At 51.8% G+C, this 12857-nt stretch overlaps 1 protein-coding gene across 1 annotated transcript; it reads left to right on the top strand.

Annotated features, from left to right (window-relative positions):
• Nucleotides 1–766: 766 nt before the first annotated feature.
• CIMIP5 (ciliary microtubule inner protein 5) lies at nucleotides 767–8043 on the top strand. The gene is made up of 3 exons (XM_019970705.2): nucleotides 767–1235; nucleotides 3084–3123; nucleotides 5805–8043. Exons 1-3 carry the CDS (start codon nucleotides 916–918, stop codon nucleotides 5994–5996), a joined length of 552 nt encoding a protein of 183 aa, XP_019826264.2. The 5' UTR covers nucleotides 767–915; the 3' UTR covers nucleotides 5997–8043.
• The last annotated feature ends 4814 nt before the right edge of the window (nucleotides 8044–12857 follow it).

The raw sequence follows: 12857 nt of genomic DNA, 5'->3' as shown, positions 1-12857 counted from the left end.
TGCCCAGCGGGTCATCCCACAGATCCATGACTTTGCCAACACACACAGGGGTAAGAAGGAGTCCAGAGCCCAGAAAGTGCAATGGACCGGGGACACAAACCAAAGGGGAAGATATCTGAGGATGCCAGCTGAGCAGAGCAGGAGGGGCCTGGGGCCACAAGGGAACTGGGCTGAGTGGGTCAGAGCAGAAACAGGGCCAAAGGTTCAGAAGCCCACCCTGGGGGCTCTCACTGTTTCCTTCCGAGGATCTGAACTCAAGGCCCGGCTACAACTGATACCTGAGTGGCCCTGGGCAGCCACTTATTGTGCTGGCAAGGGCCTCCATTTCCTCACCTGTAGAGTGGGCTTGGAGATGCCTGCTTTGCATGACTGGGGGAGTCAAGCAAGATCGAGGGCAACACTTTGCAAACCCTCCAGTTCTCTGCAGAAGAGCAGGTGTTAATTGTGCAGCATCACGGATCTTCCCTTGCCTGGCATGTATGCAAAGCGCCACACTCTCATTCACAAAGCACCGCCCATCCACCTTCTCCTGTGAGCCCCATGGCACCCACCTGGGGCAGATTCCCACTCACCTCTCTTCTTACTGCCCCTCTCCCCCAGGCTCTACTGAAATCTCCAGCCAGCGGGGCAGGGGGGCAGGACTGAGGGCAGCTAAGCTGGCTTGACTCAGACCAGGAAGTCTCTCCACCCAAGCCTGGGGTCAGATGTCACACACACACACACAGGGCCCTCCCCCTCCTTAGCACACTAGGAAGCTGCCCGTTCCCAGGGCAACAGTCAACACAGACAGAAGCTCAGACACGACTGGGCTCCAACGCTCTCTGCAGCCTGGAGGGCCTGGTCCCCATTGGCCACTCTGAGCTCAGGATCCGGGGGGCCATAGAGCAGAACCCCTGCACAGCTCTCCTGGTGTGAATGCGGGAAAGCTCTCTGAGCTCAGGCAGGAGTCTCTCTCTCTCTCTCACACACACACACTCTTACACACTTGCACCCATGGGAAGCCGCCCCACTCCTGGGCTCCAGAGAACTACATCAGCTGAGTACCGACTGCCTTCAACCAGGCCTCCAGCCTCAGTCCCGTCCACTGCCCCAGGAGGCCCTGTGGTGGGCAGGGGTCCCACGGGTGGCCCCCAGGCCCCGAAGGCCAAATGGTCAGCCCTGGGGGCTGATGGTGTGCAGCGGGACCAGCTGTGGAGGGAACTGCTGGAGGCCGAGAGGAGGAGCCAGCAGCGCTGGTGAGTGTCCTGCCCTGTCCCCTCCCCAGGGCCCCCCAGCCTAGCTCAGGGTCTAGGAAGCTTCTGGAGAAAGGGAGACCTGGGGGTGAGAGGGAGTAAGCCAGGTTAAGGGCACTGATAGAAAAGTGCTTGGGCCAAGGAACGAGAGCCTGGACCGGGGGAGGTGAGGGAGCCCAGCATGGGCCCACAGAGTAGGGCCACGTAGGCAGAAGGTGAGACCCCACCGTGTCCATCCTGGAAGCCTGGCATCCCTTTGCAATAATCCTTCCAGCTGGAGCTCAAAGGATGAACTGCGAGGGTGGGAGCTGGGGAGGTCAGGAAGCCGTGGCAGCAGCCTGGGGAGGGGCGCCGGCCCTCTGACCCGGCAAAGGGCATCCCTTCAGGCATCATTCAGTCCAGAAGTCCCAGAAGAGCCGCCGCCATGCCAGGCCGCCACAGGGGACAAGACAGGCCCAGGCCTGTCCCCATGGAGTCCTCACTCTCAGGACAAGGCAGCCAAAAAGCAACAGAGACACAGGCAAGAGCAACATGCAGCTGGTGTCAGGAGGGAACCAATGGAGCAGAATGGCGTCTTGCTTTTCTAGGGGCTCATGGAGGCCTGGCTGGGGAGGTGGCACTCAGGCTGGGACCCGAGTATGAGAAGGGCCATGGAAGAGTTTGGTGTATTAAAAAAAGCAACAACATAAAGACCATGCGTGTGGCTGGGGTGGTCAGGAAGGGGACAAGAGCCTCAGGGTGGGGAGTAGGAGGAGGCAGCCGGGCAGTAACCCAAGTCCCAATAACTTTTTTTCGAATGTCATGGGACACCCTGGAGGGTCTTAAGCAAGAGGCTGACTGGAGCTAGTTTACAGTCTAAGTGACCAGTCTGGCTGCTGTGTCTGGAACACATCGAAGTGGTGGGGGAGGGGCAGCGGGGACAGGGCCAAGTGACATTTAAGAAACTGGCGACAGCCGGGCGAGTCCATGGTGGCCTGAGCTGGGGACCGGGGGGAGAATTCAAGCGAGATTTTGGTGGTAGAATTAGAATTGCTCACGGATGGACTGGAGTCGGAGAGATGGAGTGTGTGTGTGTTAGGGTACAGGGGACATTTGCAAAGACAGGGTGCCCCTGGTGCTGTGACTCTAGGTCATGGTGTTTGTGGTCTATGTGGATTGGGGCAGAGAAACCTTTTTTTCTTTTAAGTCTTGGAGAATTATTTGACTTTTTAAAAATAGATTAAAAATGAAACTGCCAGCACAGATAACGCCGTTCTTCTCAGTATCACTTCCCCACACCACCACCCACCTTCCTCTGCCGGATGCCCTGGAAGGTTACCAAGCTTTGTGGAAATGAAAGCTGGCTTTTCTTCACAAAAGCCCAGCAGACCAACCCCCACCCCCACCTGTCCCCCGCCACACCTGACCCCACCCTGGCGGAGGCATGGGATGAGATGGCTTCCGGTTTCCTGATCCACCTGCCACACCCTCTGCAATCAGACTTTCCTCTCTGTTGAAATGTTGATCCTTGGAGTTTGTTCCACTTAATGATTGTAGTTCCTCCATGATGTAATACACGCATTTGTGGCAGCAACTTATTCCCTTGAAATGGAGTGAAAGTGTTAGTCATGTAGTCATGTCCGACTCTGAGACCCCAGGGACTGTAGCCCGTCAGGCCCCTCCGTCCGTGGGATTCTCCAGGCAAGAATCCTGGAGTGGGTTGCCATTTCCTCCTCCAGGGGATCTTCCTGACCCAGGGATTGAACCCGGGCCTCCTGTGTTGCAGGCAGATTCTTTACCATCTGAGTGACCCTGTTAAAATGATGGTGAAAACGTCGGAGGATCACACTGTCATCGTGTTTTCCTTTCCAGGGCTCAGAACTGGAGTTTCCTGAAAGACTATGACCCCATGGTAAGACAAACCATGCTCCCATCTGAAATGCTTGCACTTGGAGTGTTTATTCATGCACCTCATGTTTACTGAGGACCTGCTGGGTGCTAGATGCTGGAATGTACAGAGATGAATAAAATGCAACCTTGTTTCCAGAAACCCTGGATTTGATGGGAAAGAAAATACTTCTTAGAGCATTTAGAAATAGATTTTCCCCAGTGTTCCTTGACTGCAGTGAGATGAACTCACTGGAACTGGTCGGTACCAGCTGCTGACATGTTTCTCTCGGTCCGACGGTGTCAGCAAGATAGAGTGAGGTGAGGTTGGCCCCACAGAGAGGATGAGTCTGAGTGAACACATTTGTAAACAAATTCCCTGCATCTAATATCACCAGCTCGAATCCATCCTCCATGTGGCTACCAGAGTGACTTTTCTAAACTGCAAAACTCTCTCTCTCTCCCTGGTTTAAAATCCTTCCATAAATCTGCATTTTCCAAGACGGTTTTGGTTTACACTTCCCATGATCCAGCCCTGCCTCCTCCCCTTCCTTGCTCACTCCACACTCTCTTTTATGCCCTTCCCACTTCATTAGACTAATGGCCTCCTATTCATCCTTCAAGGCCCCACCCAAGAGGCCCCTTCCTGGCAAGCATGGCCAGATCACCATATTCTTCACTCCCCAGCACATCTCACCCATTCCTTGGGTACATCGTGCAATGAGCAATCTTACCTGGCCATGGGCTCCCTCAGAGAAAGGACAAAGATGGCTTCATTGCTGAACACACACCCCCAGCTATTCTTTACCCCCCAGCACCCAATAACTATTTCGTGCTCAGTTCATGTTAGAGCAATGAGCAAATGAAGAATGATCTGGCTGATAGAAGCATGGTCAGAGAACCAAACTGGAAACTGAACAGTGTAACCAGCCAACCAAGGTGGTGGCCACACTGACACAGCGGCCCCTGTGGGTTTTAGGGATGGTTTGACAACTGTAAGACTAGACTTGTGGGGCTGCTTTTGGTCCTTAGATGGAAGATTTAGCTCACAGGATCTGAATTCCAACCTGGAGCCCCTGATTCGGGCTCCCAGGCTGCAGAGTCTCTTCCTGCCCAGGGCTGTGTATCAGCAACCTGACCCCTGAGACCTGTGCCCTGCCCAGAAACCCCACACCGTGGGGCCACCTCCACACAGACTTTCCCAGGTGAGAGCTGGGATCCTGTTTCTTAAAAACTGGTCCTGTCACTTCGATTTGACACAGAGCAGCACAAAGTTAACCATAAACAAGGACAGGGAAGGCTTATCAGATTAGTCATAATCCAGACGTTTACTCAACGCATCCATCAGTTTACAGAAGGCACCAGGTAGCATGTTCAGGGCAGCACCCCTCCTAAGACCCCTCAAACTGGAAACAAGCCCAAATGCCCCCATAGCAGAATAGATAAGTGACCTGTGGAGTATTCATACAACCACACTGCGGAATACCGTGTAACATGGAGAACAAAGGAGCCGCAGCCACACACAGGAACACGGGGGAATCTCTCATCACGTAGTGAGAGAAAGGGGCCGGAGGGCAGAGACAGGATCCCTTTACGGTAAAGTTCAGAACCAGGCAAGCCAGCTCCTGGTGTTAAGAGGTCGAGACCAGGTCCCCTTGGAGGTGGAGACAGTGACTGAGGGTTAAATGTAGGCGTCTGAGGCAGATGGGGTTCTGTTTCCTGTTGGGGGGCAGGGGGAGTTGGGGGGCTGGGTTGAGCTGGGACTTGGGTACTTGTGTGTGTGTTGCCCAGGGAAAGGGGCTTCGTTTTCATTCCGTAACTGCTTCCAAGCTGATAAGGGGTGTCATCCCTAAATTGGTGAGGCAACATAATTCTCCTAAAAGAAAAGGGGGGAATGAGAAGGTAACAGGCAGGAGGGCTAGGGGTCTCCAAATGGAGGAAACAGGCTGCAAAGTCAGACATTTTTTCTCTCTCTCTTAAGCGGCAGGAAGCGTCAGATTTTTGGCTTCCCTGGTAGCTCAGTTGGTAAAGAATCCACTGGCAATGCAGGAGACCCCGGTTCAATTCCTTGGTCGGGAAGATCCACTAGGGAAGGGATAGGCTACCCACTCTGGTATTCTTGGGCTTCCCTTGTGGCTCAGGTGGTAAAGAATCCGCTTGCAATGCAGGAGACCTGGGTTCGATCCCTGGGTTGGAAAGATCCCCTGGAGAAGGGAAAGGCTTACCCCCTCCAGTATTCTAGCCTGGAGAAGTCCATGGACTGTATAGTCCATGGGATTGCAAAGAGACACGACTGAGTGACTTTAAATATAAATGTAATGTGTGTGTTAGACTTAAAGTAAAAATTGACCAAAGAAATAAAACCAACCCATGGTACTCCCACCACGAATAGGGCAGCTTCTTCAGCCAGGACAATGGAGAAAGAGTTAAATGTGGTACCTCCCTCGGCCATTGCAGGTCAAGCAACCCAGTGAAGAGGTCTGGGAAGGGAAGCCGCTGGGTAGGCAGCCCTAGGGGTGAGAAGGATGAAGAGGGCGTCTGTCTGGGCTGGAGAGTTGAGTTTTGATCCAGAGCAGGGTCTGGGGTCAGGCCCCCAGAGGATGCTTCCTGCAGAGGTCACCTGCCCCTCCCCCTTCTCCTCCTTGCTCAGTCCTCTCCAGTTGTCTTTCCCCCAGCAGACGACCCTCACTGTCCCCCTGTCCTCAGGGCAACAAGAAGGAGCCCGTGAAGCTGCCAGACCATGTGCCTCGCTTCTCTGACACTGTCCCCAATTCCACGAACCGGGCCGTGGGCAGCCGGGTGGACACGCCTCTGGGGAAAACCCTCATCGGCCTTGACTTCTTCTTCGTGGAAGGAGCCCGGAAGAAGAAGCTGGAAGAGGAGCTGCAGCCCATCTAAGAGGAGGGCCGGGCGGACACTGCTTGGGAGCCATCGCCAGAGCCTCAGACAGCATCCCACACAAGCTGGGGGTTAGTATCTCTGAGCCCCACACGAGGTCAAGAGGGCTCCTGGCTCATCGTCACACCTGAGAAGGACAGGATTCGATGGCTTGCCCAAGGCCATGTAACCGGCGATGGTGGGGCTTTCCTAGGGGTCACGGCCCACGAGAGGGGGCCATGCACATGGTCAGGAGCGCTGACCACACCTGCAGCCTTGGGCAGGTCACTGGAGCCTTCAGGCCATTTCCCCACCTGTGATGTGGTGTTTCCATTGCTGCTGTAACAGGTGACCACAAACTGAGGGTCTCAAAACCACACATGCATGTTATCTTGCAATCCTGAAGATAGAAATCCAAAGCAGCTCTTGCTGGACTAACTAAACTGAAGGCGTTGGTAGGGCCACATTCCTTTCTGGAGGCTGGAGGAATCTGATGCCTGACCTCTTCCAGCTTCCGGAAGCTGTTCAAACTCCTTGGCCCTTGGCTCCTTCACCCTCAAGGGCAGAAATGTTGTTGTTTTTTGGTTGCTCGTCATGTCCAACTGTTTGTGACCCCATAGATTGCGGCACACCAGGCTTCCCTGTCCTTCACCACCTTCCGGAGTTTGCTCAAAGTCATGTCCTTTGAGTCAGTGATGCCAGCCAACCATCTCATTCATCCTCTGTCACCCCCTTCTCTTCCTGCCCTCAATCTTTCCCAGCATCAGGATCTTTTCCAATGAGTTGGCTCTTCGAACCAACGTGGCCAAAGTTTTGGAGCTTGAGCTTCAGCATCGGTCCTTCCAGTGAATATCCAGGGTTGAGTTCCTTTAGGATTGACTGGTTTTATCTCCTGGTATCTTCAAATCTCTCTCTCTCTCTACCTCCCTCCCCTATCTTTTAAGGACCCTGTGACTACACTTACCCACCCTGGACGACTGGGATAATCTCTCCAGCTCACAGTCCTTAATTTAATCACACCTACAAAATCCCTTTTTCATGCAGGGTCCCAGGGTGTAGGACATGGACATCTTTGGGGAGCCAGTTTTCTGCTACCACATATAGGGATAAAATGGTTGATTTTGTCAGATTGTTGGGAGGGTTCAATGAATTACCCTGTGTGATTGTTTACAGCAGTGCCTGCAACACAGCGGGAGGGTGTATTTGCCGCAGATGCCCCTCTATAGGGAGGGCGAGCACCGTCCTAATACTGTCACCCGGGAAGACGTGGGTCCTCAGACAGAAGCTGCCGCGAGGGTTGGCTCTCCAGTCGGCGTCTCCATCTCTTTCGTTACCCATGTCATGGGCAGGGCGGCCAGGGTGAAGCTGGAGTGAGGGGAGCCTGCCTACAGTGGATCCCAGTTGAAACGGTGCCGGCCACCCCAGGGAGCCCGTGACCAGGATCCATCCTCTGTGCTGCGGGGCAGACAGGGAGGCACCTGGCCTGGGCTCGGGCCGGAAAGGGGAGCAGGATTGCCTGGGGTCCAGGCGATGCTCACGTGGCCAAGGCTGGCCCAGGGTCTGGAAGGAAGGGCCACTCCCTGAGTGCTGATCTCCTGTGCCTCCCAAGAGCAGTGTCAATGGCCCGTGTCCACTTTATGAAGGACGGTCTGGGCCACTCATGCCCAGGCAAAAATTGCAGTTAGGGCTTCTTTCCTCTTTTTGGTTAAAAAACAATGGTTTAGGGACTTCCCTGGTGGCCCAGTGGTTAAGACGCTAAGCTTCCATCCCCTGGGACATGAGTTTGATCCCTGTTTGGGGAACTAAGATCCCACATGCCACATAATGCAGCCAAAAATATAAAATAATAAAGGTATATTTTAAGCAAACAAGCCAGTGGGTTAGTCCTGCTCTTCCTCTCGGTCATGTAGCTTGGGCTGGATTTTCCCTCGCGGTGCAGATGTAGCCTTGAGACAAAGCCGCGGCCCAGGGACCGGGAGCAAAACAGCTGGTGGTCTTGTCTCCACGGCTGAGGAGGGGAGAGGCCTTGGAGGAGGCGAGAGGGGGTGCAAAGGTGGGAGGAGCTTGTGAGGGACGTGTGTGTGTGTGTGTGTGTGTGTGTGTGTGTGTGTGTGTGTGTAGCAGAAGTAAACAAACAGAAATAGCCATCATCCACATTTCCAGTGGGAAGCATTTAAATTTATTCCTTCGTTTCTTCCTCTTGTGTGTGTGCTAAGTTGCTTCAGTCCTGACTCTGTGCAACCCTATGGACTATAGACCACCAGGCTCCTCTGGCCACAGGATTCTCCAGGCAAGAATACTGGAGTGGGTTGCCATGCCCTCCTCCAGAGGATCTTCCCGACCCAGGGATGGAACCCAGGTCTTCTGCACTGCAGGAGCCACCAGGGCAGACTTTGCTTCTCATAACAACCCCCAAAAGTTAGCAGGCAGGGAGGTTATATTCACGAGAGGCTAAAATCCCGAAACTCTGGAGACAAAGCCCAGCTCTCTGGGCTTTCTGCTGTGTCTTTTGCAGGAGCCCAGGCACCGCCTCCTGAAGAGAGAGGAAAATGGACCAGGGGAGAGAATGGCCACTTTTTCTGACACTTTCATGGGCTTTTTTCAGTTTCACAGCTAACCTTAAATGTCACTGTCATTTACGTGTTTGGAGTCCTTTACTCCTCTCAGCAAACTTCAGTATCATTATGCCCTAAGGTGGAGAAAACTGAAGCACAGAGAGGTTAAGTCACTTGCCCAACAGCACACAGCTGCCTACTTCCAGAGACTGACTATTGGCCTGAGACTACACTCATTCACTGTACAAGTCTGGACCTCCGTAATCCTCCAAAACTTGAGTCCCCAGTATTTAGCAAAATTTAGACCTCTTCTGCTCAAGGACAGTCTTTGGGTCCTTGGAAAAGGAGGACTGTTTCCCAACCTGCAGGATCCTCCATCACCACCAAGAATAGGTCTTCGGTGTTATCAGGGGTTACTCAGGACACCCACTTCACTGCCAACCCTTGACCCCTGCAGAGTGTAATGGAACAAACCAGGCCTGATTCTGGAATGAGACAAGGTCACCCACAACAGGACACAGCCCTCTGCACTTGGAGGCTGCAGCCATCTTTTTCAGAATCTGAGACAAAACTGGGTTCCCTGTCCAATGTGAGGTAAAGCGCCTGGACAAAAGTCAGAGGTCAGTACAGTCAGGGTCAAGGTCACATCAAGGTAGCATCACAGGACAGCCAAGTGTACCCAACCGGGACTGGGCTGGTCAAAGACAGCTGTTGGTGGCTCCTTAAAGACTCGATCTGCATTTTCACTATTAGCAAGCTCCAGTTTACGTTTATGCCCAGAAAACAAAAACAAAAAAGCTATTTCCATTAGAGAGAGTATGTCAAAGAAAGAGGCATTCTGAGAACTCCCAGGAAATGAGAGTAATCAAGGTTAAATAAGATGCAGGTGGTTGAGCCCCTGAAGACTGGCGGGACCCTAGGGGAGCATCTCTGTCTGCCCTGGGCAGGGGGCGGGGGCTCGGGCTTACCCTACCTCACCACTTCCCTGGAGCACAGTCACCGACAGAAGTGAGGTGTATTGGGCACAGAGTCTGTGCTGGCCCACTACCCAAACCATCTCCTTTGTAAGTATTATTGCCATCTTCTCCCAAGTTGGAAATTAAGCCAAGGACTTTTTTCACCCTGGCCCAGTCCTACACCACACAGCGTCCTCCTCTGCAGGGCTCAGTTGGGCGGGGGAGGCGGGGGGCCATATTCCTAGGACATCCCCAGCTCAGGGCTCCTCTGAGCTCTGAGCCTTCTGTGAGCCCTGAATCTCCCAGTTTCCAGGGGACCTTTACGGAGTTGGCACAGCAGTGCAGGGGGACACACCAGCCCGTTTCTTGGTCACAGGTCCACATGGAGCTGACATCATGGGACCCATGGGGGTGGAGGCTCACCCAGGGAGCACTCCCGCCTGCCTCGTATAACCTGAGGGGAACTGGAGAAACACCAGGCTCCCTTCAAGACATCAAGGTCATAAAAGACAAAGGAAGTCTAAGGACATGGCCCAGATCAGGGTGACCAGATCCCGAGTCAAACAAAAGCAGCTCTAAAGGACACCTTGAGACTAAGTATTAGATAATGGACGAAATATCAGATAATATGGACTAAAGATTAGATATCAGCTTAAATTTGCACAAGGTGATAATTATACCTGGATATGTAGATGAACATCCTTGTTCTTACAAGATATATGTTATTTAGGGGTAAAGCATCATGGGTTCAATTCAGTCACTCAGTTGTGACCCATTCTTTGTGACACCATGTACTACAACACACCAGGCCTCCCTGTCCATCACCAACTCCCGGAGTTTACTCAAACTCATGTCCATTGAGTCGTTGATGCTATCCAACCATCTCATCCTCTGTCATCCCCTTCTCGTCCTGCCTTCAATCTTTCCCAGCAACAGGGTCTTTTCAAATGGGTCAGTTCTTCACATCAGGTGGCCAAAGTATTGGAGTTTAAGCTTCAGCATCAGTCCTTCCAATGAATATTCAGGGTTGATTTCCTTTAGGATGGACTAGTTGGATCTCCTTGCAGTCCAAGGGACTCTCAAGGGTCTTCTCCAACACCACAGTTCAAAGCATCAATTCTTTGGCACTCAGCTTTCTTTATAGTCCAACTCTCACATCCATACATGACAACTGGAAAAACCATAGCTTTGACTAGATGGACCTTTGTTGACAAAGTTATGAAGCATCATGTCTGTAACTAACTTGTAAATGGTTTAACAATAATAAAAATGTGGGTGGTCTGTAGGCGAGTGATGGATAAAGCAAAGGTGGATGAAAGTGGTAACAACTGATAAACTTAAGAGCATGTGAGTGTTCACTGAACTATTCTTGCAAGCTTTCTACAGGCTTGGGGACCTTCTAAATGCACATATGAGAGGAATGGCCCTGAGCTGATGGTTCGCCTACTGATGAGATGGACTGAAAACGGAGTCACTCAGTGCTTGATGCCAATGTTTCCTGGAAGGTATTTCCAGCCAGCTTCAGTCAGGGAGCTGCCTGGCTCCACTCAGCTGTGGCCCGGGGAGTGGGGTCAGGTTCATGTGACAGGCTGGGTAACTGTGCGGACAGGAAAGAGCAGACTTCTTCCAGATGGGGATACTATTATGGGCTGCAGAGATATCCCAGTGGGTGTGCATGGAAGAACACCCCCCACACCCTCCTGAGGACACAGAGAAGCCCCTAAGATCAGCCATCATGCCCGTGGGATGTCCCAGCTGGGACGTGTGTGGCCTTCAGGATCCACACCTGACTCCACCCAGGGCCGCCCTCCTCCACAGCTCCAGGAGCAAAGCCAGTGTCCACAAATCCCCAAAACATTTTGCTAGTTTGCACATGGTAGGGAACTACCATATTTTGAGCGCCAACTGTGTCCCTCTCATTAACCTTACGAGGCAGGTATGGTTGTTACTGTTGATATTGTTTCAGTTGCTAAGTTGTGTCCAATTCTTTCGCAACCCCATGGACTGTAACTCACTAGGCTCCTCAGTCTATGAGATTCTCCAGGCAAGAATACTGGAGTGGGTTGCTGTTTCCTTCTCCAAGGGATCTTCCCGACACAGGGATTGAACACTTGTGTCCTGCGTCTCCTGCATTGGCAGGTAGGTTCTTTACTACTGAGCTACTGGGAAGCCCTCGAGTATGGTGATCCCCATTTTAAATGAAGAAATTGAGACCAAGGAAAACCAAGGGCTGGCCCAAGATCATACAGCCTGTAAAGGCCAGGCTGGGAGGACAGTGGAGGCTGACAAAACACCCAAGTCCTGTCTCACACATCCCAGGTTTCAGAGACGTCCCTGAGGCAGCCAGCACTCACAGAACAGCAGGGATGGGCTAGGCCCCAGGTTGGAGCAGCTCTCCTATGGCTGGTCCTGGGGCAAAATGACAGAGTCTAAGATAGAGGGAGGGAAAAGAAGGAGCCTGGGCCACGTGCCAGGGCAGGAACTCCCAGCCAAGACCACCCCAAAATGGGAACAGCCTCCTTGCTTCCAGGGATAAGTGGAACGACTTAATGAAAGTCAGGCACCGGGGCACACAGCAGGCACTCGGCAGATTCCAGACACATCTATCGCTGTCACTGCTGCTGTGGATCATCAGCCTTTGATGCTTGCAGGAAAGCTCTTCACTTCAAAATAAACAAATGGGACCTAATCAAACTTTATAAGCTTTTGAACAGTGAAGGAAATCATAACAAAACAAAAAGACAACGTACTGATTGGGAGAAAATGTTTGCAAATGATGCGACTGACAAGGCTCTACTTCCAAAACATGCAAATAGCTCATACAACTCAGCATCAAAAAAAAAAAAAAACCAAACCACTCAATCAAAATACATGGGCCAAAGGCCTAAATAGACATTTCTTCAAAGAAGACACACAGGTGGTCAAAAAAGGACATGAAAAGGTGCTCAACATTGCTAATTACAGTATCGGAGAAATGTAAATCAAAACTACAGTCATTTCACACCGATCAAATGACCATCATCAAAAACTTCACAAATAATAAATGCTAGAGAAGGTGTGGAGAAAATGGAACCCTTTTACATTGCTGGTGGGAATGTAAATTTGTACAGCCACTATGGAGAACATTATGGACTTTCCTTAAAAAACTAAAATATATCCTACTTCTGGGCATACATCTGGAAAAGATGAAAACTCTAATTTGAAAAGATACATGTACATGTTCAAGGCAGCACTGTTTACAACAGCAAAGACAGGGAAGCAACCTAAATGTCCATTGACAGATGGGTGGATAAAGGAGATGTGAGAGAGAGATATATATAATGGGATATTCCTCAGCCATAAGGAAGAATGAAACGATGCCAACTGCAGCA

The sequence above is a fragment of the Bos indicus genome, chromosome 11 (genome assembly GCF_029378745.1).
Source record: "Bos indicus isolate NIAB-ARS_2022 breed Sahiwal x Tharparkar chromosome 11, NIAB-ARS_B.indTharparkar_mat_pri_1.0, whole genome shotgun sequence".
Taxonomy (NCBI): domain Eukaryota; kingdom Metazoa; phylum Chordata; class Mammalia; order Artiodactyla; family Bovidae; genus Bos; species Bos indicus.
Note: the sequence above shows the minus strand (reverse complement) of the source record. Positions and strands in the feature narration are given on the sequence as shown.

Excerpts from the sequence above, each read along its gene's own strand:
- CIMIP5 (XM_019970705.2), top strand. The coding sequence starts at position 916 with ATGCGGGAAAGCTCTCTGAGCTCAGGCAGGAGTCTCTCTCTCTCTCTC. Across the intron at positions 1,236-3,083 it reads AGGAGGAGCCAGCAGCGCTG|GGCTCAGAACTGGAGTTTCC; the intron begins GTGAGTGTCCTG and ends TTTCCTTTCCAG. Across the intron at positions 3,124-5,804 it reads TGAAAGACTATGACCCCATG|GGCAACAAGAAGGAGCCCGT; the intron begins GTAAGACAAACC and ends CCCTGTCCTCAG.